Source organism: Equus asinus, chromosome 26 (genome assembly GCF_041296235.1).
Source record: "Equus asinus isolate D_3611 breed Donkey chromosome 26, EquAss-T2T_v2, whole genome shotgun sequence".
NCBI classification, from domain to species: domain Eukaryota; kingdom Metazoa; phylum Chordata; class Mammalia; order Perissodactyla; family Equidae; genus Equus; species Equus asinus.
In genome coordinates this window covers 34112420-34137694 of record NC_091815.1, presented here as the reverse complement: position 1 = coordinate 34137694, position 25275 = coordinate 34112420, and the positions used below count along the sequence as shown (strand labels likewise).

At 53.7% G+C, this 25275-nt stretch overlaps 1 protein-coding gene across 6 annotated transcripts in view; it reads left to right on the top strand.

Annotated features, from left to right (window-relative positions):
* VRK3 (VRK serine/threonine kinase 3) overlaps positions 1-24647 on the top strand; it is a 31730-nt gene extending 7083 nt beyond the window's left edge. For 4 of the 6 annotated variants that reach the window (XM_014830310.3, XM_014830312.3, XM_014830311.3 and 1 more), the window contains exons 5-15: positions 1149-1343; positions 6500-6564; positions 8484-8550; positions 9521-9605; positions 9885-9990; positions 11508-11600; positions 14041-14173; positions 14451-14571; positions 20253-20311; positions 21531-21679; positions 24304-24647. In XM_014830310.3, the coding sequence (XP_014685796.1) occupies positions 1149-1343; positions 6500-6564; positions 8484-8550; positions 9521-9605; positions 9885-9990; positions 11508-11600; positions 14041-14173; positions 14451-14571; positions 20253-20311; positions 21531-21679 (1073 nt within the window). In that variant the 3' untranslated portion in view covers positions 24304-24647. Of the gene's footprint in view, positions 1-1148; positions 1344-6499; positions 6565-8483; positions 8551-9520; positions 9606-9884; positions 9991-11507; positions 11601-14040; positions 14174-14450; positions 14572-20252; positions 20312-21530; positions 21685-24303 lie in introns of those variants that run through there. The other 2 variants (XM_044758834.2, XM_044758833.2) reach the window with 2 other exon arrangements.
* The last annotated feature ends 628 nt before the right edge of the window (positions 24648-25275 follow it).

The following is a 25275-nucleotide window of genomic DNA, read 5'->3' as shown; positions in this document are numbered from 1 at the left end:
AGCTCCTCAGCCAGGCATCCGAGGCTCTGTGTGGTCTGCTTCCTGTCTTAGCTCTCACCACAGCCCTGTGCACAGAAAACTCCCTTTCTGCAAATACTTCTTAGAGTTTTCAGCTTCTGGTGTTTGCTAAGTCTGCTCTGTCTGCCCGGGACACTCTCCTCTGCCTTCTTTGCCTGGCATGCTGTCAGTTTTCCAACACTCAGGGTCAGGTCTCTGGGAAGCCTTTCCTGGGCGCCAGTGGCTAGATCAAGGCCACCTCGTCTCCCTCCGGAACCTCTCTTTGTCCTCTTCATCCGGGCGCCCACAGTGCCAATGCTGCATCTCCCCCAGGCTCCATGTCTCTTTCTGCCTCACTTGCTGGACTGAGAGTCCTTTGTAGGCAGGGACCAGGTTGACTCATGTGTGTGCCCCGTGCCAGCCTGTGAGCATGGGAGGCCTGAGACCGTGTGCCCATCTCCTTCCCGCCTGGCCCTCAGATCTCAAGTCACAGCCCTCGGCATCTCCTCTGTCCCTTGTCATCCTCCAGGCACCCCTGCCTCTTGCCATTCTGTGCCTTAGGTGGATGGTGGGTGGGAAGAATAGAATAGGTAGTATCTTTTCCTGTGGCCATGTCTGTCTCCCACCTCACTGCCCCATTCTCTTACCAGTCTGGGAGCCCCTCAGGGGCAGGGCCAGAGTCTAACAAATTTCCTGGCCCTCTTCCTACTCAGCACAAGGCCAGGTCCCTGGCAAGATGTTTTTGGTTGAATGCTGGAATGTCTTTTTTGCCCTCTGGCAAACTCCTACTCACCCAACAAGACCCAATTCAAATATCCCCTCCTCCAGAAAGCCTCCCCTGATTTCTCTAGGCACAGTCAGTCTCTTTCTCTTATACCTCTGTACTGCCTTATCTCAGACTCCGTTCTGACTGGCTGTGTCCAGGTCAGACTCCCCACCAAATTTAGGGCTCCTCAAATTTGAGGGAAAGCCCCAAGTCTGACTCATCTGTGATTCCCCAGCTTTGTCACACAAGGACCTGACCCATTCAAGGTCCCAAGAAGTGTTTGTTGAATGACTAATGAATAAACAGTGTGATGAGTGTTATCTCATTACCCATCCAACTCTTTTCTCCCGGATGCCACTTTTTCTTTATTCTGACCATCCCCCAGGGTCCCGGAGCAAACCCCCAACCCCCAAAAGCAGCCCGCAGACAACCAAGCGAAGCCCTCAGACACTGAAGCGGAGCCGAGTGACCATCTCGCTTGAGGCCCTGCCCACGGGGACGGTGCTGACGGACAAGAGTGGGCGGCACTGGAAGCTGGGATCCCTGCAGACCAGGAATGACCAGGGCATCCTCTATGAAGGTACACTCTGTCCACAGGCGGGCAGGTGCTGTGCCGAGCCGGGCCATCTTGGAGCCAGGGCAAGGGGCGGGGACCCCCTTTCTGAGAATGGAAATGGCAGTCATATCCCAGCTGCTACCTGCCTCTCAGCATCTTACTCATAGACTTGGGACTGCAAACCTACTCACCTGCAGGGACTGGGCAGGTAGAGTAAATGAGGGGGTAAGGCAGTTGAGAGTGGTGGGGACTGTGGCTAACTGGAGAGCATGTGCCCTGGGTAAAGCGAGCGCTCTTGTTCAGCTCCCCCTGCTGTTGGCATGTGGGAGTGCAGGCCCAGTGTGGCCGAATGGTAAGGACCATGATGATCGTTCTGTCTGCCCTGCGGAGATAGGATGGATGCTCACCCCAAAACATTTGGTTTGAATGTTGAGACGGATGATATTGCACCTCGAGAAATGGAGTCAGACACCTTGTTACAAGGAAGAAGATAATAACTGTGCTGGAAGTGTGTGTGTTAATCAGCTTCAAATTTCCTGAGTGCTTCCTCAAGGTCAGGCCCTGTTCTAAGTGCTCTGTGTAAATTTGTAGGGATTTTTGCAATGTTTTAATTGCAAATTGAGATAAAATTAATGTAACACAAAATTCACTGTTTTAAAGTCTACAGTTCAGTGGGTTTTAGCTTATTCACGATAATGCTGTGCAGCCCTCGCTGCTATCTAATTCCATAACATTTCCATCCCCCCAGATGGAAACCCTGTACCCATTAGCAGTCACTCTCATTCCGCCCCCCTCCCCCCCCACCTCCCCGCCCCCCCTCGTCCGCCCCAGGCAACCACTAATTACTTTCTGTCTCCGTGGATTTGCCTGTTCTGGACATTTCACATAAACAGAGGGATACAGTCTGTGGACTTTTGCGTCTGGCTTCTTTCCTTGGCATGAGGTTTGCAAGGTCCATCCCCGTCGTACCACATGTCAGAACTTCATTCCTTTTCACGGCTGAATAGTATTCCAGGGTGTGTGTGTATCACGTTTGGTTCATCCGTTTATGAGTTGGTGGGCGTTTGGGCCATTTCCACTTCTGGCTGTGGTGAATAATGCTGCTGTGAACACCCGTGTGTGAGTTTTTACCTGGATGTGTGTTTGCTTTGTCCTTAACTCAGATAGTTCTCGTGACAGCCCTGTGACGTCAGCACTGTCATTATCCCCATTTTGTAGATGAGGAAAGTGAATCCCAGAGATGTTAGTAACTAGCCAGAGGTCTGGCTCCAGAGATCCTCCAAGTTTTCAGAAAAAGCCAGAAATCTGGATTTTGGTAGGAAATCTTGGATTTGGAAGTGCTGGCCAGCCAGATGCAGAGGAGACCAGTGTTGGGCCTCAGGCCCCCGGGTGGCCATCTCTGCCTTAGAGCCTGAGGAGGAGAGCTGGGCAGCCTGCCTTGGAGACAGACCCAGGGCCGAGTCGGGACTTGGCTCCAGCCCTGAGTGAGCCTGGCAAGCAGTTCTGCCTCAGTGTCCCTGCTGGAAAAGTGAGGGATTGTGCCCCGCCTGCCTCCTGGGGCTCTCGGTCCCAAATGATGAGGGGAGGGAGGCAAAGAGCTTGGAAAGAAGAAGATCTAAAGGGTTCTTCTGAGGCAGGGGTAGGTAGCGTGAATAATGGCGGGACAGAGGGCAGGGAGGAAGGAGAGAGGGAGAGGTGGGGGAGAGAGGAGAGCGTGAAGGAACACTAGGGAGCGCTCACTCTGTGCCAGGCGCTGTTCCAGGCTCACTATGTATTAACCCACCTACTGTTCCCAGCCACGTTTTGAGGGAGGTGCTCATGTTACCCCATCGCACAACTGGGGCACAGAGAGGGGAAGCCACTTGCCCAAGGTCACACAGCCTGGAAGTGGCAGAGCTGGGATTTGAACCCGGGTGGTCTGGTTTCTCAATCATTACACCACGAGAGAGAGAGAAAACGAGAGAGAGGGAGGGGGAGAGAAAAGGAAGGAATCAGGGTGAGAAGGAATGAGATGAAGGAGGAGAAAGGGAAAGGGGCAAAATCAACAGCCAGAAAGATGTTGGGGGGAGAGAAGGGTGGGGAGAGACCAAGAAGGCAGGGAAGGAAGGGGAGAAAGGAGACAGACAGAGCGAACCATCTGGAAAAAGAAACCACACAGGGCCTCACACCAGAAAGCGACAATGGGAGCGCAGGAAGGACACACTCTGGGTGGAATGGCTGTACTTTTGGTGTCTCAGGAAAAACGACAAACCCCTCCCAGTGCCGGCTGCCAGCACCATTCATTCCTCAGCAGACACCTGCCGGGTGCCAAGCGCAGGTGCTGGGCAAGGGACACCGTGGGGGAGGGGAGCTGCATCTGGGTGCCCCTCAGGGTGCCATCGCCCAGGGCACAGTGCCCTTCCCTCCTGCCAGCTTGCCCCAGTCAAGACGTGGTGGAGTTTGTCTTGTCATTTAAAACAGTAACAGTAAGACAACAGCAGCGACCAAAACTGTGGTTTTGATGACAGCGGCTGACAGTTTTGGCCCGCTCTGTGCCCGCCCTAAGGTCTCGCCATCTATTAGCTCATCTTACTCCCGTAACAGCCCTCAGAGTTGGCACTCTCTTTTCCTTTGGCAAATACTGAATTACGGTGCCGTCCTGGTCTCCCTGGAGCAGTCTGGGAGAGCCACACGGGTCCAGGCAGCTGCTCGCCCTGCTGTGCTTGGAGAGTCGGCGTGAGCAGCAGCTCAGGTTCAAGTCCAGGCCCGCCCTCCAGGTCTGTGCCCTTGGGGGTTGAAGTTTGGGGCTTGTATTAGTTTCCTGCGGCTGCTGTAACAATTGACCACAAACTTAGTGGCTTAAGCCAGCACACATTTATTCTCTCCCGGTTGTGAAGGTCAGAAATCCAAAATCAGTCTCTCGGGGCTAAAGTTAAGGCGTCAGCGGGGCTGGTTCCTTCTCGAGGCTCCAGCACAGAATCTGTTTCCTCACCTTCTCCAGCTTCTAGAGCTGCCCACGTCGCTTGGCTCGCGCCCCCCCCCGTCCTCCCGCTTCAGAGCTCGTCACCCCAGTCTCTGCTTCCATCATCGCGTCGGCTCCTCCTCTGTAGCCCACCCTCCCTCTGCTTCTCCCTTCGTAAGGACCCTTGTGACTACGTTACTGAGCAAAGGCTCGATCTGCTCGCCGCAAGATGAAAGACCGAGCAGGCAGTGATAAAGAACTTTGTTAAGCGATGAGCTAGCTGATCGGGAGATGGCGGACCGTCGTCTGGGAAAAACCCATCTTAAAGGGGAGCGGATTGGAAACGACTTATATAAGGCAGACGGGTTGGGGAGGGCTCAGGAGTGTCAGGTGGTGGGTGACTGCAGAACACTGGGTGCCTTCCTATAGACAAAAAAGTTTGGATGTGCTGGATGTGACATTCCTGAGGAATCTGAGAAAACACCAGTTACTTCTTTGTCTGAGACAGAAAGAGCTGTTTCAGAGGATTATGTTCAGAGGGTATAAATTTTCTACTAACAAGTTGTCCTCCCTGCTGGTCATTGATTGGCGTGCCTACATGCAGTTCTGAGTGTTTTTCCAAAGCAAGTAGACGGGGAGGGGGAGCACATGCAAATTCGGGGGGCGGGGCTTCTGAATCTGTGATGTCTGAACTTTACAGTCGGTCGTCCCAGCTTCTCGGGGCTCCTGCGTGAAGCTTCGTCAGGCAGAGGGTTGTCAGAGAGCTCCCATCTTATCAGCGGTCCCCCTGCTGGTCTGCAAAGCAAGTTCAGAAACTTTATTTACTTTCTTTCCCACGTGAGCCTTGTGGGTACCAGACATGGTCTCACCCCAAAGCGGGGAAATTTTAACTCCTTCGTCCTCAGTTTCAGTGACCCTAGGGCCCCCTGGATGACCCAGGACAATCCCCGCATCTCAGGATCCTTAATTTAATCCCATCCACAAAGACTCCCCCTGTTGGTTCTCTCCACCTGCGGGCCCTTAACGCCCCCGACCCATCTCCCCACAGCAGCCCCCAAGCCTCTCCTCGTTCCTCAGTTTCCACTGCTCTGGGAGGATGGTCACCTCCCCTTTTGAGGGGTCCCCCACGGATCCCCTGGAGCTCGTTTTATGTACAGGACTCCCACCCTCATCTATGGGGGATACGTTCCAAGACCCCCAGTGGGTGCCTGAACCCACGGGTAGTATGGAATCCTATACATACTGGTTTTTCCCATAGGTACGTACATACCTACAATAAAGTTTAATTTAGTGGCTGGCCCAGTGGCACAGCGGTTAAGTTCACATGTTCCGCTTCAGCGGCCTGGGGTTCCCCAGTTCGGATCCCGAGTGCGGACATGGCACCACTGGGCCCGCCATGCTGTGCCAGGCGTCCCACGTATAAAGTAGAGGAAGATGGGCACGGATGTTAGCTCAGGGCCAGTCTTCCTCAGCAAAAAGAGGAGGATTGGCAGCAGATGTTAGCTCAGGGCTGATCTTCCTCAAAAAAAATAAAGGAAGTGGCGGGGCACAGGGAGAAATAGAGCCTTGGTGCTGCCCTGGGACATCTCAGCTGGCCGCATGGGGCTCGGAGCAGGAGCGGTCCTGCAGCATGCTTCCGTGTTGGGCCAGCATGGCGGGACCTTTATATCCCCCTCCATCAGCCGTTGGACATGGGCCACCCCCAGACGTGCAGCAGAGGGGCTCCCTGGCCGGCTGAAGGCTGCCTGTGAGCCACTCGCCCAGCCGGGCGGGGGGGGCCAGGGCAGCGAGTCCTTCCTCAAAGGGGATCCGCATCCACCACTTAACGCATGTCTGTAAATAAATTCTGGCACGTACCCAAATTCCAGAGTCCCAAAGAAAGCAGGTGCTCAGCATAACAGGTTGGGCACAGGGGGGCCCTCTTACTGGTCAGGGAATGCTGGAACCCTCCAGAAATCCAGATCCGCAGACGTCAGCCGAGGGCCAGCCCTGCGAGCAGGCCCCTCCAAGGACAGCAGGCTCGGGCCTGCCGTGTTAATGACCCTTCTTGCACAGCTGCATGTAAACAGCGAGAGAAAAAACCTGTTGGAAAACAGGAAGGAGCAGGTCTTTTCAGCCAGAATGCACTTGGCCGTGTGTGTGGGCACCAGGGAACCAGAACTGAGCTCGTTCCTGGGCAGTCTGGGGACAGAGACTCAGCTTCCCAGATGGTCACCTCGCTCGTTTTGTCCGTCCACAGCGGAGCCCGTCTCCACCTTCGCCCGCGAGTCAAGTTCCCAGAAGCAAAGGTTCTCCCTTAAACTGGTGAGTGGCTGGGGGTGCAGCAGGGGCTGGGGCTTTGGCATATGCGTCCTCAACCTCCAAGCTCCTCCATGGCTGGGATGGGTGGGGGAGCATGGCCTTGGCCTGCAAGGAGCAGGGGTACCTTGGGCGGGGCAGGTGTCCCTTTGGCCTCAGGTTCTTTGTCACGTGGGGGTCCCTCAGAAGCTACAGTCGACCCACCCCCAGGCCCCGGCTCGGGTGCTCTCTGGCTGTGCCATCTGGGCACGCGCCTCTCTCAGGGCTGTTCCCTCCTCTGTGAGGTGGAGCCAGCAATACTTGCCCGCTGCCTCCAGCCTCACAGTCCGTCTTTATGGAGCGCCTACTGTGTATTACCGTGCTGCTGTCGGGATCCAGCAGAGAGCCAGTCAGACGGGAGGAGTCAGTGAAATCACGCATGACCTTCACATACAGGAAACACGCACTCGAGGGGGCCAAAAGGCACAAATAAACCGGGAAAGGGAGAGCGACCAGGTGGGCGAGTCGCATCCTCCAGCACAGAGGACGTGCATCGTCCAGAGCATCGTCCTGCTCAGGAGCCTCCTCGCCAGCCCTGAGTGCTGGGATTAGGGGTGACTTTTGTTTTCTTCCTTTCATTTACTCAGATTTTCTCAGGCCCTGGGAAAGGGGGACAGCTGGGCTGGTGCCTTCCCTCGGCCCCGCATGGAGGCTGTGTGAGTGGTTCCGAGAGAGGGCTCCGGAGCCAGGCTCACCGATGAGTGACAGCACCTGCTTTTGGGAGCCTGTTCTCTGCCCGCTCCTGGGCTAAGAGTTTCACAGGCAGGCCTGTGGGGTGGTTACTGTGTTCCCCGTTTAACAGATGAGGAAACGGGGACTCGGTCACTTGCCCAGCGGCACCCAGCATGCAAGTTGCTTTGTAGAAAGAATGAATGAATGGCAGAGCTGGGAGTTGAGACTAGCTCTCTTTGACCCTGTTTTTAAGAACCCAGCTGTAGGGGCCGGCCTGGTGGCGTAGTGGTTAAGTGTGTGCACTCCGCTTCAGCAGCCTGGGGTTTACAGGTTCAGATCCTGGGCGCGGACCTACACACCATTCATCAGGCCGTGCTGTGGCGGTATCCCACATATAAAGTAGAGGAAGACTGGCACAGTTAGCTCAGGGCCACTCTTCCCCAAGCAAAAAAGGGGAAGATTGGCAACAGGTCTTAGCTCAGGGCCAGTCTTTCTAACAAACAAACAAAAAACCCAGCTGTACTAGTTTTATTTAATTAAAATATTTGGTTTGACTGCCAGAAAAAAAGACCCAATATTAATAATACTTTAAGCAAAAATACTATTTTATTGCTCTTTCACTTAAAAGTCTGGGGCACTGGTCCAGGACTGATACGATGGTTCCAAAAACAAGGGGCCCACTTTCCTTCTCCCTTGTTGCTCCAGCATCCTCAACCCATAACCTCCATCTCTTGGGCTGAGATGGCTGCTCCAGCTCCCACCATCTCATCTGCATTCTAGCCAACTGGAATGTGAGGAGAGGAAGAGGATAGCCTGCCCCAGCCCTTCAGGAGTGTAACTTGTAACTTGGAAGTTGCCCATATCTCTTCTGTTCATGTCCTCATTGGCCAGAACTTGGTCATGTGGTCCTTCCTCACTGCAGGGGAAGCTGGGAAATGTAGTTTTTAGCTGAAGGCCATGTGTCTAGGGAGAACTTGTGGGTCCTATCATAAAAGAAAGAAAAGGAACCTGGGCAATGGGAGATAACTCGAAGTCTCTGACGCGTGTTTGTGGGCCGCCCCCTGGGGAATTTGGTTCTGATGTGCGGGATTTGACGGGGAACCTGGGTTGTTGCTGGCGTTACCCTGGGGTGATACATGGCCAGTAATGACCTGGGAGCCCTTGTCTACGAGGTCCCAGTGTGACAACCTCCTCCCCCTCCTGTCCCCCACTAGGATGCCAAAGACGGGCGCTTGTTCAATGAGCAGAACTTCTTCCAGCGGGCCGCCAAGCCTTTGCAAGGTATTCCGCTGGCAAGCAGGAAGGGGGAGAGAGCCGGGGGTACCAGCCTGGTCCAAAGAACTTGCTTCTCCCTGAAGGCGTGGGAAGGGATTAAATTAAAGGCCCAGATTTGCTCCCGTCACCTCTCGGGCCTCAGGCCTCAGGGGACAGACAGCATGGGTTGAGGCCAGCTCGTACCTGCTCTTGAGAGCCGAGTAGTAAATATTCAGAAATACCACGAGGCAGTTGTCAAACATAGCCATTATAAAAAATGAATTATTTCAACTTATAACCAAACAAATTATATTAAGAACAAGGATAATAGATACTCAAAACCATCGCTTCCTAATTTTTTGTCCGCATTTTCTGTTATCCGCACTCGAGGTGGTTTACGCTCATTGTGTCTGTTTGGTGAAAATACTGTATGCTGGCATGGTGCCACATTTCTTCCCAACTCCGCATTCCCTCATCTCACACTGGTAGCTTGAAATTGCCATCGTGGGAGGTACTCACGCCACAGAAATCAGCAAATACTACAAATCAGGGCCGTTTTCCCCTGGGCAGCAAGTCATTAAACTTTATCAGCACACCGCTGGGTCTGTGCTGCCCGGCTGAGACCCTGGGAGATGGACAGACATCTAGCGACACCACCTCAGACATTTCCTGATCTTATTAGCTATACGCGTGAATTCAGAAGCCGTTGTGTTGTTGTTCTCTCTTCCACTCACTCTGGATTTGTCTGTGCTTTCTCCCACGTTCCCCCCCCCACACCGTCACCTGCAAACGTAAAGTGCACACATTCAGGGGTCAGCCACGCCCACGCCATCACCACCCCCCTCACTGTCACCCACCCACAGAGATGGCGTCTCCGGCCAGAGACTCCGTCTGGCCTGGGCTGGGGCACGCCCTGCTTCTGGTCTGGGCACGGGGTGCTGTCCCCTGCGGGCTGGGACCGGGTGGGCTCTAACGCCTCAGGCCCCTACCTCTGCAGTGAACAAGTGGAAGAAGCTGTACTCGGCGCCCCTGCTGGCTGTCCCCACCTGTGTCGGGTTTGGCGTGCACCAGGACAAATACAGGTGAGTCCCCTCCCTTGCGGCCTCCCCCCGACCGCTGGCCCCTTTCTTTCTGTCCCTGTCGTGTGCCTGGGCATGGTCGGGACCCTGGAGCCACTGGCCAGTGAGTTGCCTCCTTCTTTTCCCCAGCTTTGAGCCAGGCTGACCCCCTGCCAGTCAGAACCCTTAATCTCACCCGGGACCAGGACCTTGTAGCCGCCCAGCCACCGGCCATCCTTGGTGGCCTGTGTTCCGCGTCCTCTGCTCATCTCTCCCGCCTCCTGGGATACTCCTGTCTTCCAGGTTCCTGGTGCTCCCCAGCCTGGGGAGGAGCCTTCAGTCGGCCCTGGATGACAACCCAAAGCACGTGATGTCGGTGAGGTCTGTGTTCCAGATGGCCTGCCGGCTGGTATGTTCCTGAGAGTCGCTGGCTCCAGTCCAGGGGGTGGCGCCCCGGGTCCTCGCTTGTTAGTCTGTCTGTTCATTGATTGATTTAGCCCGCGCCTCCCTCTGGGCACTGGGGGCTGCCACGCCGACTGACACAGGGGAGCACCAGCCATTAGAACCAGAGCGACAAGCGTACCAGGAGAGGCGTTCAGGAGGCCGCGAGGGTTGGGGCCCCAGCCTCAAATCGAGGGGTTCAATCGGGCTTCCTGGTGGAGGTTGTTTCAAAGCCGAGAATTGGAAATAGAAAGGTGCTGGGTAGAGTGGGACTGGGGACAGGTGGGGAGAATGTTCCAGGCCAAGGATGTAGCTTGGGCAAAGGCTCATGTGGGAGGGAGAGCATAAGGCATTTGCTCAGTCATTCACTCCTTCACGCATCCTCTCCTTAAATACCGATCAGGTCCCTGCTGGGTGTCAGACGCTATCCCAGGGGCCGGGAGCACAGTGGGGAGCAGCCCAGACGTGGTTTTTATGTCTATTGGGAGAGGATGATGTTAAATTAAACAATTGCACAAATTTGAAAAGTGCTCTAAATAGAAACGTCCCCCCGCTGTGATGGAGAATAAGGGGACCCAGTTTAAGTTGCTGGAGCGATGGGGGTGACGTATTAGGTGAGTCCCGAAAGTCTTTATGCTCAGAGTGTCTGCAGTGTGACATGTGGAAGTGTAAAGGGGAAGAGATGAGGTTGGTGTGGAGAGGTCAGCAGTGACCAGATCATGCAGTGCCTTGGACACCAAGCTGAGGAGCTGGGACTCTGTCCTGAGGGCACTGGGGAGCCATGGGAGGATTGGGAGCTGGGGAGGGGCAGGGTCAGCTCTGGGTGCAGAAAGACCCTGTGGGACAGGTGGGGACAGACTGTAGGGGTTGAGATGGAGGCCAGGTGAAGTCAACATGAGAGAGGACGAAGCCAGAGGAGAGGCCAGACTGTGGGGATGGGGGTGTTTTTAAAACAAGCAGAATTTGGTGAACAGTTAAGCCTTGGGGTGGCAGGAGGCTTGGGGATGTAACGAGGATGTAACTAACACCTAGGCAGTTCAATAGATGAGTCTGGAGCTCAGTGGAAAAGTCAGAGCTAGAGAGAAAAATTAAAATTGCTTCGCGAAATTTAGTTCTGCTCTCTAGGAGAAATGAGAGCAACTCCTTGATCTACATGGCTGTTGGTTTTTATTTTTGCGGGAGGACACTCACTCGCCAACTTCTTCCCCTCCTGAGTTTGGAATCAGCTAAGAAATAGATACAAGAGATAGTTGGAAAACCAAATATTAGCTTCAATGCTGAATTTTTTAAGAGCCTAATTAGAAGATAAGCTCAGGTGGGCTGTCAGGTGGGCTTCCTAATGCTTCACTCTGAATTGGTCAGTCTTAACCCCACCCCCAGTCACGAGCCACAAACGCCGCCCTAACAGTGGGGGTCCCTTCACCGGGCCTCTTTGTGTCAGTGTCAGTCATGCTACTCCTTGCAACGCTTGCTTTCTTCCCCCAGCTGGATGCCCTGGAGTTCCTCCATGAGAATGAGTACGTTCATGGAAATGTGACAGCTGAAAATATCTTTGTAAATCCAGAGGACCGGAGCCAGGTAATAGCCAGTCCTCCCTACCCTGGGGACTCTCTGGGCTCAGGATCTCATCTGTCTCAAAACCTCCATGTATTTCACAATGCTTACTGCAGACAAAGAATTGCTATCCATCATATATAAAGAGCTCCTTTGAATAAATAAGAGATAAGCAACTTAGTAGCACAATAGACAAAGGATAGGAAAAGCAGTTCATAGAAAAAGAAATCCACAGGTTAGTTAAATATGTGAAAAGCTGCTCAGCCTCCCCAATAATCATAGAAATGAAAATTGAAACATACTATTTTTCACCCTTTGGGTGGACAGGATTGAAAAGAATGATAATGTCTATTGCTCAGAAGGATGTAAGGAAATAGGAGTTCTTTACATACTGTTGGAAGTGTGAATTGGGCACCCTCTTTGGAAGGTGATTTGGATATAGCAGTCAAAATTTTAAATGCATATGTTTTGATCCACCAGTTCCTCTTTTAGGTATGTATCCTATCCATATATTCATAAGACTGTTCAAAGATATGTACAAAATGTTCCTGACAACACTGATTGGGAAAACCTTAAATATATACTCCCAGTAGGGTACTAATTAAATAGTATCTTAAGGTAAATTCTAATTACTCTTTCAGTTGCAAATGACAGAAACCTAATTTAACATGGCTTAAGCAAAAAAAAAAAAAAAAAAAAAGCTTAAGAAGTGGGGAGTGCAATTTATTGGTCCATGGAGTAGAAAAATCCAGGACTTCACTGGCTTCAGGCATGGCTGAATCTAGGAACTCAAACCATGTCATTGGGAAACTGGCTGTTCCATCCCTGGAGTCTTTCTTGTTTTTGCATTGCTCATTGTCAGGCAGACTCTCTTCCCTCATGGTGACACCATCACTGCTGGCAAATCAGGCTTAAATCCCCTCAGCTTAGCAACCCTGGTGGAAATAGAATGGGTGAGCCCCACCTCAGTCATAGGAACTGAGAGCTGGAGAGGGGTGACCCCGGAGAAAAATCCTAGAACTGTGTTAGTCAGAGCTCTCCAGAGAAACAGGACCGACAGAATGTGTGTGTGTGTAAAGAGATTTACTATAAGGAATTGGCTCACATGATGATGGAGGTCGAGTGGCCCAAGATCTGCAGTTGGCACGCCGGGGACCCAGGAGAGCTGATAGTATAATTCTAGTCAGAGTCCAAAGGCCTGATAACCAGGAGAGTTTGCTGTGTAAATTCCAGTATGAAAGCTGGCAGCTCGGGAGCCAAGAAGAGCCAGTGTTCCGGTTCAAGTCCAAAGGCAGGAAAAGACCGATGTTCAGCTGAAGCGGTCGGGCAGGAGACCTTCCCCTCCCTCAGCCTTTTTGTTCTATTCAGGTCTTTAGCTGGCTGGTGAGGGCCATCCCCGTTAGGGAGGGCAGTCTCCTTTACTTAGTCTACCAATTTAAATGTGAACCTCATCCGGAAACACCATCACAGACACACCTAGAATAACGTTTAGCCAAATGTCTGGGCACCTCGTAGCTCACTCAAGTTGACACGTAAGATTATCTATCACATTGACCAGAAGGAAAGAATATAGGTCTCACATGGACAAAACCAACAGTTGTCCACTATATGCAGCCATTAAAAAGCAGATATGGCTAACTGTGTGTGTCTGGTGGATGCACACTTTACTTTTTGTTCTAAACTCAGTTTAGCCTCATAGCAGCCCTGCAAGATGGGGACTATTATTGTCTTCATTTCACAAATGGAGAAATTAAAGCACGGAGAAGTTTCATAACTTGCCCAAGGTTGTGTGATCACTAAACGGCCAAGCTGGCATCTGAATCTGGTCCAGAGAGCTGCGGGACCTGCACAAGGGATTCAGTAAGAGGCCAAAGAAGGGGTTCAGGACCGTGGAGACAGGCTTTCTCACACAAGTGCAGCTCTCGGTTTTTACAGGCACAGACAGCAGGTGGCCAGACACAAGAGTCACGCTAAGGGAGCCACGGTAGGAATTCAGCACCATGGGTAGTGTCCCCGTGAGTTAGGGAGTTGTGGGGCAGTGTTCAGACCAAGGACAGCGGGCAAATGGCCGCAAGAAGGCTGCAGGTCTGGAAGTTCAGATTCAGGATCCAGAGTGAATATCCTGAACCACTGTTAAAGTGCAAAAAGCTGGGTGTCCGACAGGAGGTATAGTGTCCTCCGTCTCTGGAAGACTAGAGCCACATCCTCGTTCACATGTGTTTACCAGTTACTTAAAACTATTTGAAACAACACATAGGAAACTAGTATTATTGGTTACTTCTGGCCTGTGGGCTCAGAGGGCTGGGGAGTGACAGGGATGGCGGTTTGAGTTCTTTTCAGTTCTCACCCTTCTGTACTGTTCGGTATTTGGTTGTTTCAAGTTGCACCCACGATTGAAATGTCTGACCCCACAGTCCGAGCTCCTGACCTCCAAACTGTACAGCTTCTCCCTGTGTCCACACAGGTGACCCTGGCAGGCTACGGCTTCGCCTTCCGCTATTCCCCAGGCGGCAAACACGTGGCCTACGTAGAAGGCAGCAGGAGCCCACACGAGGGGGACCTTGAGTTCATTAGCATGGACCTGCACAAGGGATGCGGTAAGAGGCATGAGAAGGGGTTCAGGACCATGGAGACAGGCTTTCTCTACGAGGAGCGAGATAGTGAAAGCAGGGATGAAGGAATGGCTGAGAGAGTGTAAATGAGAGTAACTGAGAGACTCATGAGAGAGTGAGTAGGCGAATGAAAAGTGAGTAAACAGATGAGAGCCCATATGTTTGGATGGCTGAGTCAGTGAGAGAGGGAAAGGAAGGGGATGGACGTGTCAGTGAGTGGAACCTCCAGACTGAACTGCCACCTCTTCCCCTCCTTTCCCAGGGCCCTCCCGCCGCAGCGACCTGCAGACCCTGGGCTACTGTTTGCTGAAGTGGCTCTACGGGACCCTGCCCTGGACAAATTGCCTTCCCAACGCTGAGGATATCATGAAGCTAAAACAGAAGTGAGTCTGGGGGTCGGCAGAGCCCAGCACCGGCCCAGCACCCCTGCAGGCGGGGCAGAAGCTCAGAACCCAACAGGGAACAGGAAGGAGGGGGAGGCAGCATGCAGCAGAGCGAAGGCCTCTGCAGTTCTTGGGCATCTGCTCTGTTGTCCATTCCAGCAGACAAGAGCATGGGCTCTGGAGCCCTGCTACCTGGGGTCAGACTCCAGCCATCTGAGCAGTTAGACCTGGGGTCTGCCCCAGCATCTGGCAACACTGGTCATCAGTGTCCACACTTCCCCTCCCTCGTCTCTGCATATAACCACCAGATGCTGCTGGTTCAGTTTTAGACATTCAGCACCAAGGACGGGGCAGGGGGGCCCTGCTGGAGCAAAGGCAAGTCCTGTGCATGGGGTTCAGCACCAAGGACAGAGGGGGCGCAGAGGGAGCGGAAGGAAGTGCTGGTCTTGCGGTTCAGCACCAAGGACAGCGGAAAGCCGACGGAAGAGGAGGGCTGTGTTGGCTTCAGCACCAAGGACAGAGGCCAGCTGGGTGGGTTCGGTCTTCAGCACCAAGGACAGAGAACAGATGGACTCGGGGAAGCGGTGCAGGTGCGGAGGTTGGGATTCAAGATCTGGTAGGGACTTGAGGGATGCGAGTTGCCCAGGAGTCATCCAGGAGATGGTTGGCCATCCCTGTCTGAAGTGCACGAATGAAGTCGAAACAGAGATTCAGACCTCAGCGGCATCTCAGGAGTTGTCAGCAGAAGTCCTGGGAGGGAATGAGGTTATGCAGGGAAAGTGTGCAGAGTAGGAAGAGGGAAAACTCCAGTGAACAGCCTTGAGTGCATCGAACTCCTCCGTTCTCAGTATGCTGTGTCACTGCTTCGTGTGGAGCCTCTCTCTCATTTTATCTATTTATCCCCCATCTTCCTTCTCTCAACTATGGACACCCGCTCAAGCACATTTAACATGTGTTCCTCTGGTGTATTTGCTTCAGTGTCTCTGTGTCCTCAAACTTGCATGACGGTGGTGGAACTGTGTGTGTTTGACTCGCATAAATGCTATTCTGCTCTAAATCTCACCTCTTTCCAACTTTTTTAACTCACACAATGTTCTTCAACTTTAACCACATCATTATATACACGTCGAGTTTACTGCTTCTGGCTACTGCTTTTAAACAAGTTGTATAGATATGTCTGTGTTCTTGAACAATATATGATGAGTGTATTTAATTTGCATAAGTAGTATTGTGCTCTAAATTTCTCTCTGTTTCTTGCTTTCTCTCACTCAATGCTGCATTGTTGAACTTTAGTTACATTTGCTAGTTCACCACCTCTGAATACTTCTAAATTTGTGTGCTTAGATGTATCTGTGTCATGTTGTTGTTGCGTCTGTGTTTGATGGGCATAAATGGTGCCATGTCCTGAATCTCATCCTCCTTCAGGTTTCGGCTTACTCGTCACTCCCAGGGAGCCCATCCCTCACCCCCATGGCATCAGGTCTCCCACTGTACACCCTCAAAGGAAGGGATCTGCCCTGTCACATTGGCCTGCTCATAATGAGCTGATCAAGGCTAGCGTTTATCCTACACTTGTCTGCACTGGGCACTGTGCCCAGTGCTTCTCTGTGTCATCCTCAGAACAGCTCTGAGGTAAGTGCTCTTATGATTTGAGGCACAGAGAGCTCAAGTAATCAGCCCAGGTCACGCAGCTACTAAGTAGAGGTCCTTGGACTCACACCCAGACCACTGGACTCCAGAGAAGGCCCTTTCACCTGGATGCCAGTGTCTCCCAAGTGTGGGAGGCTGTCACGGATGGACTGGTGTCATTTGGATACAGCCTTCCTCCACTCAACAAATATTTGTTGAGCACCAGGCTCTGTTTTAGGCCCTGGGGATTAAGGAATAACTAAGGCAAACATCCATGCTCTCAGGGAACTCACATCCCAGTGAGGGACACAGAGTAAAGAGAGAAAGAGTGAAACACACAGTGTGTCAGAGGTCAGGCTGTGGGGGCATCGGGTCGGAGCCCTGTGCATCCACCAGTGGGACTGTCAGGCGTTGGTGGGTGCTGCTCTTTTAGACTGAACAGCCAGGGCAGGTCTCAGGGCGATGGTGACAGGCGAATCATCTCCAGAAGGGCGGTGAGGCAAGGAGAACGTCTCACTTTGGCTCTGTTATGCCCCTAACGTCTCTGCAGGAGGGAAGAGAGACAGAGAGAGAGGCCCTCAGCTCCCAGGCTTCCACAGGCAACCTCTGCATCGGAAGCTACTCAGAAACCACCAGAACATGAGCTCGTTGTCCTGTGTTCTGGGAATTTATTTTTGCACTTATTTTCTAGTTTGCCATTTTTGAAATGAAACCAGGTGAAAACGAGTCACAGAATTAGTAACACCAGTGGTAGGAGCATACGGCCTAATTGCCAAACCGTTATTTGTGACTGAGGTTTGTGAGCCTCTCCTGTACGTGCTTCTGTTGTGTTAGGGGCAAGGCTGAGCTGCTCTTACAAGGAGACCCTGGGCTTCAGACGGGGTGGATGTCTCCTTCCCTCTCACCAGCAGTCCAGAGGTAGGAGACAAAGGGTGGGGGGCACCTCGGCCCCCTTCAGCATGCATACATCCTTCTCGGGGTGCAAGCTCTGTAGCCACATCTCCTGTTGCCTTTAAAGGGCAGAAGCGGAAATGACATGCATCCTTGGTCATCTGGCCAACCCAAGCTTCTGTAGGGGCTGGGAAATGTCTCCAGCCTGTGGCTGCTGACCCTTGAGATTCTGCCATTCAAAGGGAAAAGTGACACTGAGTGGCAGGTAGCAGACTCCTCCACAGTGTCACCTTTCCTCAAATTTCTGTGAGGGCGGGGACCACATCTGCTCTCTGTCACCGTGATGTTCTCAACAGAGCCCTTGGGACGTTGTGGATGCTCGTGAAATAGTTGCAGAATGAGCGAATGACTGAGGAATGAAGGATGAGCCTTCCTTCACTGGCCTGGGCTGCTGTGTGGACACAGGCCAGGCGGATGCGGCTACAGCCTTGGGGTGTTCCCAGGCTGCGAGGAGACGCTGGACCAGGAAGCAGGGACTGCCTGTGATGGGGGAGACAGCCCGCAGAGCATTGTGGGAGCAGAGGGGAGGCAGGTGACCTGGCCTCGGGCCTCTGGGAGCCTTGTCCCAGGGGATACCTGACCCGATCTCTGGAGAGCAGAGGCGTTTCCCAGGCAGGCAAGGGGGAGGCAGGGTTTCTAGGCAGACAGGAGAGCACATACAGGAACTCTCCGTCCATTCGTTCATCCATTCATTCATTCGGAACCTGTTTCCGGGGGGCATCTCTGTACCGGTCTCTGCTCTGGGAACAGCTGGAGACCCAGATGTAAATCAGCTGAGGGCCCCTCTGGCGTCGGTGGACCTGCCCGCGGAGGCGCCACGGGTTGAATCCTCCGCCTCCTACTTCCTCTCGCTCCTCAGAACAGTCACGTCTCCCCTTTCACGTCTCTCCCACCTTCCCCTTCACGGGAAGTGATTGATGACTGTGACGCGCTTTATGAAGAGGCTTTGCGCTCGCCACGTTGGTGCAGAGTAAATAAGATAAATCCTCGTCATCATTTTAATATCGAGAATTTCAGATTGAGTAGCAGTTCATTCCAGAGCCCCAGATCCCAACCACGACCCCCGAAGGGGGGCCGGGAGCACGAAGATGCTCCCCGGGGAGGTGATGGCGGTGACGTTGCCCTCATTCTTCACGCCCCCGACCCAGCCTCTGTCGGGTGACCTGAGGCAGTAACCAAAAGGACCACGAGGGGGCGATGTCGCCACATGCACGTTTTCTGGAACTAACTTCTCTAAGATGTCTTAATGGTCTGTGTGACCGACCGCCTTCCATTCATTCAACAAGTATTTATTTGTTTGTGCATTCTAGCTCATGACAGAGTGAATGAATAAAAAAGAGGAGAGACAGCTGGTTTCCCAAGGCTCTCGGTGTGCTAGGCCCCCTGCACAGAGAGCCCAGACATGGGTCGAATTTGTCTCTGCTCTTAAGGCTGCCGGCTGGGCTGGGAGGTCCCATGGCACCAACAGCGACAGCCTGTGGGGGCAGAATTGCTAGCGCAGTTTACAACGTCCTGACACCACAGTCCTTTCGTGCCATCCCTCACCCACTCAGTCATTCGCCACACGCCTCCTGAGGCTGCTGGGGAGAGAGGGTCAGACCCGCCCTTCCTGTGTCCGTGTCTCGGCAGTTGCTATAGGGCATCCGGGGACCTACGCACAGGGGGCGCAGGCGCTCAGGAGGGCTCGATTTCCTCTGCCTGGAGGGGTTGGGGGAAGCTTCCAAGAGACCAGCCCTTGAGCTGTGTCCAGAAGGGAGAGCAGCCACCTGCCGGGGGTCAAGGTGGCAAAAGGCTATCCAGGGCAGAGGGAGTGGTGTGTACAGAGGCCGGGAGAGGCGGGTAGATGCGTGACCTGGTTGAGGGACCAGAAAGAGTTTGGTGTGGCTGGAGCCTGAGATGGGAGGGAGGAAGTCAGGGAGACCAGCCAGAGAGGCTGGCGGCCTTGCTTGCTGGGTTTCCCCCCAGGGCCCTGGAGAGCCCCCGGAGGGCTGTGAGCAGGGAGTGGCAGGGTCAGCTGTGGGCGTAGAAAGACTCTGGGGCCGTGTAGGGGATGCTCAGGAGGCCGGGGAGGAGGCTGGGGTCCACGGAGAAAGAGTCAGACCTGACTTGGGCCCAGAGCCATCGACGGGGGGCGGGGGGCGGGGGGGACAGAGAGGGGTGGGGAGCAAGAGGGTGGGGCCTGGGGATTTCTGGGCTGTGGGGTGGGGGGAGGACAGCACGCAGTGACTGGATGGACAGCGGGGAGCCAGCCCAGTGGTTCAGGCCAGAGAAGATACAATGGACTGGGGCTCTGAGGACGGAGCAGAGGATGGGCAAATTTCCATTTTTCCTCAGTGGTCTGAGAGGGGAGTGTGTGTGTGTGTGTGTGTGTTTGCATACACAGATATGTGCGTGTAGATAGTCGACGCTCGTTATTCACAGATTCCATGTTTATGAATTCGCCTGCTCACTAAAATGTCTTCGTAACCCTACAATCAGTGCTCGTATGCTCTCGAGGTCTCTCTCAGACACTCGCGAAGTCGAGAAAAGTTCGAGTCACCTGGTGCACGCGGTCCCAGCTGAGGTTGAACAGGGCGACCCTCTGCCTTCTCATGTCTACTCTCAGGCTGTAAGGCAGGGTCCTTTCATGCAGTCGATTTAATGGCACGTTTTCTACATCTTTATGCTTTTTGTTGGTGATTTCGCTATTTAAAATGGCCCCAAGCATAGCGCCGAAGTGCTGTCTCGCATTCCTCAGCGCAGGGAGACTGGGACGTGCCTCACCGAGAAGACGACATGTCAGATGAGCTCCCTTCAGGCCATGAGCTTACTGTGGATGAGTCAGTGTGATGTTAAATAGCGTGTTCAAACACGGGCACACGTAAAACAAGGTGATGGATTGATCCATTGGTGAAAACGTGGCCGGAGGCTCGAAGGAACCTAGTGCTGTGTTTACCCTAAAAGTGTGGTTGAGAGCTCGCTGACTCGGCTTTCGCGGCGACTCTCTAGGACATAAGCACCGCGAATAACGAGCATCTCCGGGACGTCAGAAAGACGTTCTGCGTCAAAAGGTTGCTCTCCCTTCCCTGAAAGACCTTTCGCGTGTCCCTCTGTCCCGTCAGGTTTCTTGACAACCCGGAGGCCCTCGTGGGACAGTGTAGTCGCTGGATCAGTCCCTCAGGTATGTCCTGAACCGGGAGGGACCGGCGGGGGCCGTGGTGGGACCAGGTGGTTGCGTCCATTGTAAGGTTGCCTCTCTTGTCACCCCTTTGTTTTCTTTCTTGGAGTTTTCCAAATTGCATGTGGATATGTACCCATTGTAGAAAAACAAGTTTTCCCCCAAAATTCAGATATGTCTCTGAACAATTACAACACACCCCCACACCCACATTCACATAATGGCCCCTTCTCTCTCTCTCTCCCTTTTTTTTTTTTTTTTTTTTTTGGTGAGGAAGATTGGCCCTGAGTTATCATCTGTTGCCAATCTTCTTCTTTTTGCTTGAGGAAGATTGGCCCTGAGCTAACATCTGTGTCGATCTTCCTCTATTTTATGTGGGATGCTGCCACAGCGTGGCTTGACGAGCCATGCTAGGTCAGTGCCCAGGATCCAAACCTGTAAACCCCGGGCCATAACACAGAGCACACAAACTTAACCGCTAAGCCACTGGGCCAGTCCCTTGGCACTTTTGTAAAGTGTGATAATGGTATTATGCTTTTTTAGCGGGAAAGAAACAAGAACAAAAACAGCCATTATCTTTTAGACTACGCACGTTCCTGGGGCGGCCCGCCTCTTTTCATAAGTGATGTTTTACATTTTGAAATGGCCGGGGGCACAAATTGAAAGAAGGACATGTCACGACACGTGAAACTTTGCTGCAGTCCCAGCTGCAGTGCCCTTAGATAAAGTCGTCTTGGCACACCACCACGGCCACTCGTGTCCCATCGCCTGCGGCTGCGTTAGAGGGAGAGCAGCTGACACGGACCGCCTTGCGCGCCAAGTCCGAAATGTTTCCTCTCTGACACTTGACAGTAAAAGTTTGTTGGGCCCATTGTAGAGATAAGCGCTAAATATTTACAGGTAGAATGGTGTCATCGGCTGGGATTTGCTTTGAAACGGAACAGGAGGGGGACTGGTGGGGTTTCGATGAAGCCAGACTGGCCACGAGTTGACAGTTGTGGGAACTGGGTGCCGGGTGCACTGGTGTCCGTGGTACTGGCCCACTGTGGCGTATGTCTGATGTTTTCCAAAAACATGTTTTTTAAAAATCTAAAGCAGCGCCAGGCACAGGAAGCGCTGAGGAAATGGCCACCCGTGGGCGAGCCCCCCAGGCACAGCCCCTGGGCTCCGGGCTGGGCGCCCGGCTCAGGCGTCTGCGTGGTGGGGGGTGTCTTGACCACAGAGACCCTGCAGGAGTACCTGAAGGTGGTGATGGCGCTCCAGTACGACGAGAAGCCGCCCTACATGCTGCTGAGGAACAATCTAGAGGCCATGTTGCAGGACCTGCGGGTGTCGGCCTACGACCCCCTGGACCTCCGGATGGTGCCCTAGGTGGGTTCCGGTGCAGGAGCCTGTGAGCCTGAAACCCTCTCCCTCGCTGCCCCCAGCCCTGCCTCCCGGCTGACGTTTGATTTTTCCCCCTGGGGCCAACTGCCCAGTTAGACGCTGGATTTTTCCACAGGATTTTTGAAACTTCCACCCCCAGGAATCACAAGTAGCAGGAACTCAAACTGACTTTAAGGAAAAAGGGGATTCATTGGCTCTAGGGTTTTTTGGGGTTGTGTGTTGTTGTTGTTTGTTTTTGTTTTTTGGTGAGGAAGATTGGCCCTGAGCTAACACCTGTTGCCAATCTTCCTCTTCCCCCCCAAAGCCCCAGCACATAGTCATGTATCCTAGTTGTAGATCCTTCTAGTTCTTCTATGTGGGACGCCGCCTCAGTGTGGCTTGATCAGCGCTGTGTAGGTCCACACGCAGGATCCGAACTGACGAACCCCGAGCTTCCAAGGTGGAGTGCATGAGCTCAACCACTACGCCACCAGGCCAGCCCCTGATTGGCTCTTGTAGCTAGAAGATTCCAAGAGGAAAGCTTTAGGCATTTCTGGATTTGGGGCCTGGAAGGCAGCATCGAGACGTTGTGGGTCTCTCTCTGTCTTTGTCACTTTTCTCGTCCCTCCGTCCCCCATCCCTCCACCTGTGGTCTCTGCTTCCTCTGGGGGGCTCCCCTGTCCCCCCACAAAACCTCGCTGGCTCTGGGCCCTGTGGTGCCCCCGGCTCTCCCGCTTCTCAGTTTATCCTGCAGCAGTTTCCCTGTCAGCACAGAAGGCCCCCGCGTGTTTATGCGGCGCAGAGTTCCGTGTCTGGGAGGAAGGATGTGCTCTGTAACCAGCCCCCGGGCATTGGCCTGGTTTCCAGGATTTTTGTTTCACAAGCAGCGCTGCCTTGAACCCCCGCGTGCACAGACCTCGCTCTGCTGTGCGCGTGTCTGTGGCCGTAGATCTTATTTTGAAAGCGATCACCAGCCGCACTCCGCCAGGGCTGTCCCGTTGACACTCGCATCGGCTCTGCGCGAGAGCATGCGGGGATTTTTGCGAGGTCAAAACTCAACTGAAGTCGCTTTGCAGTTGATTTTGGGGAAGCCGTGTGGGTGTGTTCTGAGAAGCTTCCCAAGGCCCCCCCTCTGTCCATGGAGAGGTCATTTCTCCCGTCGTGGCTGCTGGGATCAAAGCTCAGGGTTGGTCTGACTCAGGGGTCCTCACAAGGAGGTGGCGTTGCCCCTGGGGGGCATTTGTCACCGTCCTCGGACATTCTTGGTTGTCACGACTGGGGAGAGGGTGCCGCTGGCATGCAGTGGTGGAGGCCTGGGGTGCGGCTCAGCATCCCACAGCACACAGGCCGGCCCCACCACAGAGTCATCTCGCCCAGTGTCGCTGGTGCTGGTGAGGACGCCGGGTCCCAGTGCGTCCCCTGGGGTGGCAGCCTGTCCCCTGCAAAGGTCCTCTTCCTGGGGGCACCTTGGTTACCAACCCTTCTTCATCCCCTTGACCTCTGCTCACATCAGGGCTGGACACAGGAGCTAACAGGTGTCTAGAGCTCTCTGCACACGGCCTGCTCGCAGGGCGCTCCAAAAACGCCAGGTGGCTTTTTCCTGAGGATAGTGGGCTCCCCGCCATCACCGCAGACGTCTCCAGAGGGGAAGGCATGGCCTTCTGCCCCCGGCTGGCCCCTTCCCCAGTCCCTCCAGCTTGGTCGGCGGCTCCTCCATCCCCAGCTGTGCAGGAGACCTCCGGGTGCTCCCCACGGTCCTCCGCCACCCTGGCCCTCCAGGCAGTTGCCAGGTCCCTCCCGTCCACCTCCTCCAGGTCTCCACCAGGATCTCCCCGGGAGTGGCCCGCTGTGGGGTCGCTTGTGCAGTCACCCGCAGGCGGTGAGCTCCGTGGAGGGCAGGGTCACGTCTGGATCCAGTTGTCTGTGTCCCTGCAGGTGATGGCCTGGTGCGGGCGGAGTCCCCACCCATATTTATCAAGTCTGCGAGTCCAGTCTTCCCGCACGGACTGGCCTGCCTTACAGGGCCTCCCTGTCCACCCGGTACAGGGGACATTTAAAGACTCGAAACCTAACTGCCCCTTCAGGATCATTCTAGGGTCAGGTCTGCTTCCTCTGGGGATGATTTACCCAGAGGCAGTTGGTCCCTTGGTTAGAAACTTAGTGAGATGCTACTTGAGGAACCTGGTGACCTTGGAGCAACTTGGAGTGACATCTCGCCTCTGCTTTCTGGCAGCTCCTTGCCTTGGCCGGCGTGGCTGACCGCCCCTCAGATTCTAGACCAAGCTAAGCTCGATCCCACCTCAGGACCTTTGCACCTGCCATTCCCACAGGCTGGATGCTTTTCTCTTCATTTTTGCATGACTGGCTCCTTCTCCTTACTGGCTCTCAGATCCTGGGGCCTTCCCTGATCGCCTCACCTGTTTCGTGCACAGCCCTCGTCCCCATCTGGAGGGAAGTGTGTGTTTCATTTGTAATGTCCCCACTCTCCCTCCTCCAACTTGGAGGCCCAGCAAAGGGTCCCTGTTCCTCTTGCTCATGGTGACTTCCCCAGTCCCTAGAAAGTGCCAGTCCTTGAATGAAGAAAGCGCTAACAACCATTTTTATTGCCTTCCAAAACTTTCAACTCACAGTTTGAAATAGAAGAAACAAGAAGACATGTGACGAGTCCTGCTGTGGAGTCACAGATGAGCCTCTGGAAAGACCCCTTGAATGTGCGCTCCCACCACTGCTTCAGGTGAAATTTCTCCTCGGTCTCGATCAGCGTCAGGGAACTCGGCGGTGCGTCCAGATAATGTGAACGTCCTCCCTTCCACTCTCCTGTCCTTTCAGCCGTTGTCCCCCACCAGCTGCTGGGGCTGTGGGTGGAGAAGACCCCCAGCTCACACTCGGGGGGTCGGCTGGCCCCTCAGGGGGGACCCTTCCTGCCATCGGCACCTCGATGCTTTGGTAATAAATTGTTTCGCTGGAGCTTGGAGAGTTGAGGGTCTGCAAGAGAAGTTCCTTCTGGAAAATTTACCTCTGTTTTTCCCCATCCCTCCATCCCTTCAGCATTTCGTCCAGCCACCCACTCTTTCATTCATCTATCCAAACGTTCACGGAGACACCCAATCATCCATTCTTCTACTTATCCATCCAAGGGCTATCCACATACTTGTCCAGCCATCCGCCTCCCACCTACCCTTTCATCCACTCTTCCCACCCTCCATTCATTCATTCATACCTACCTCTTCACCTGTCATCCCTCCCTCCAGTCATTCAGCCTTTCATCCCTCCTTCGTTATCCATCCATTCACCCCTCCCTCCATTCATGCCTCGTTTCATCCCTCCCTTGTCTAATCTATCCATTCATCCTTCCTTCCATTCATTCATCCTTTCTTCCCTCCCTCTATTCGTTCATCCATTCATCTTGCCCTCCGTTACATCCCTTCCTCCATTCATTTGTCCCTACCTCTCCATTCATCCTTTCATCCCCCTTCCATTCATTCATCCATTCATCCTGCCCTCCATTGCGTCATCCCTCCTTCTATTCATTCATCCTTCCTTCCCTCCATTTGTTCATTGGTTCATCTTTCCCTCCATTACATCCCTTCTGCCCTCTGTTC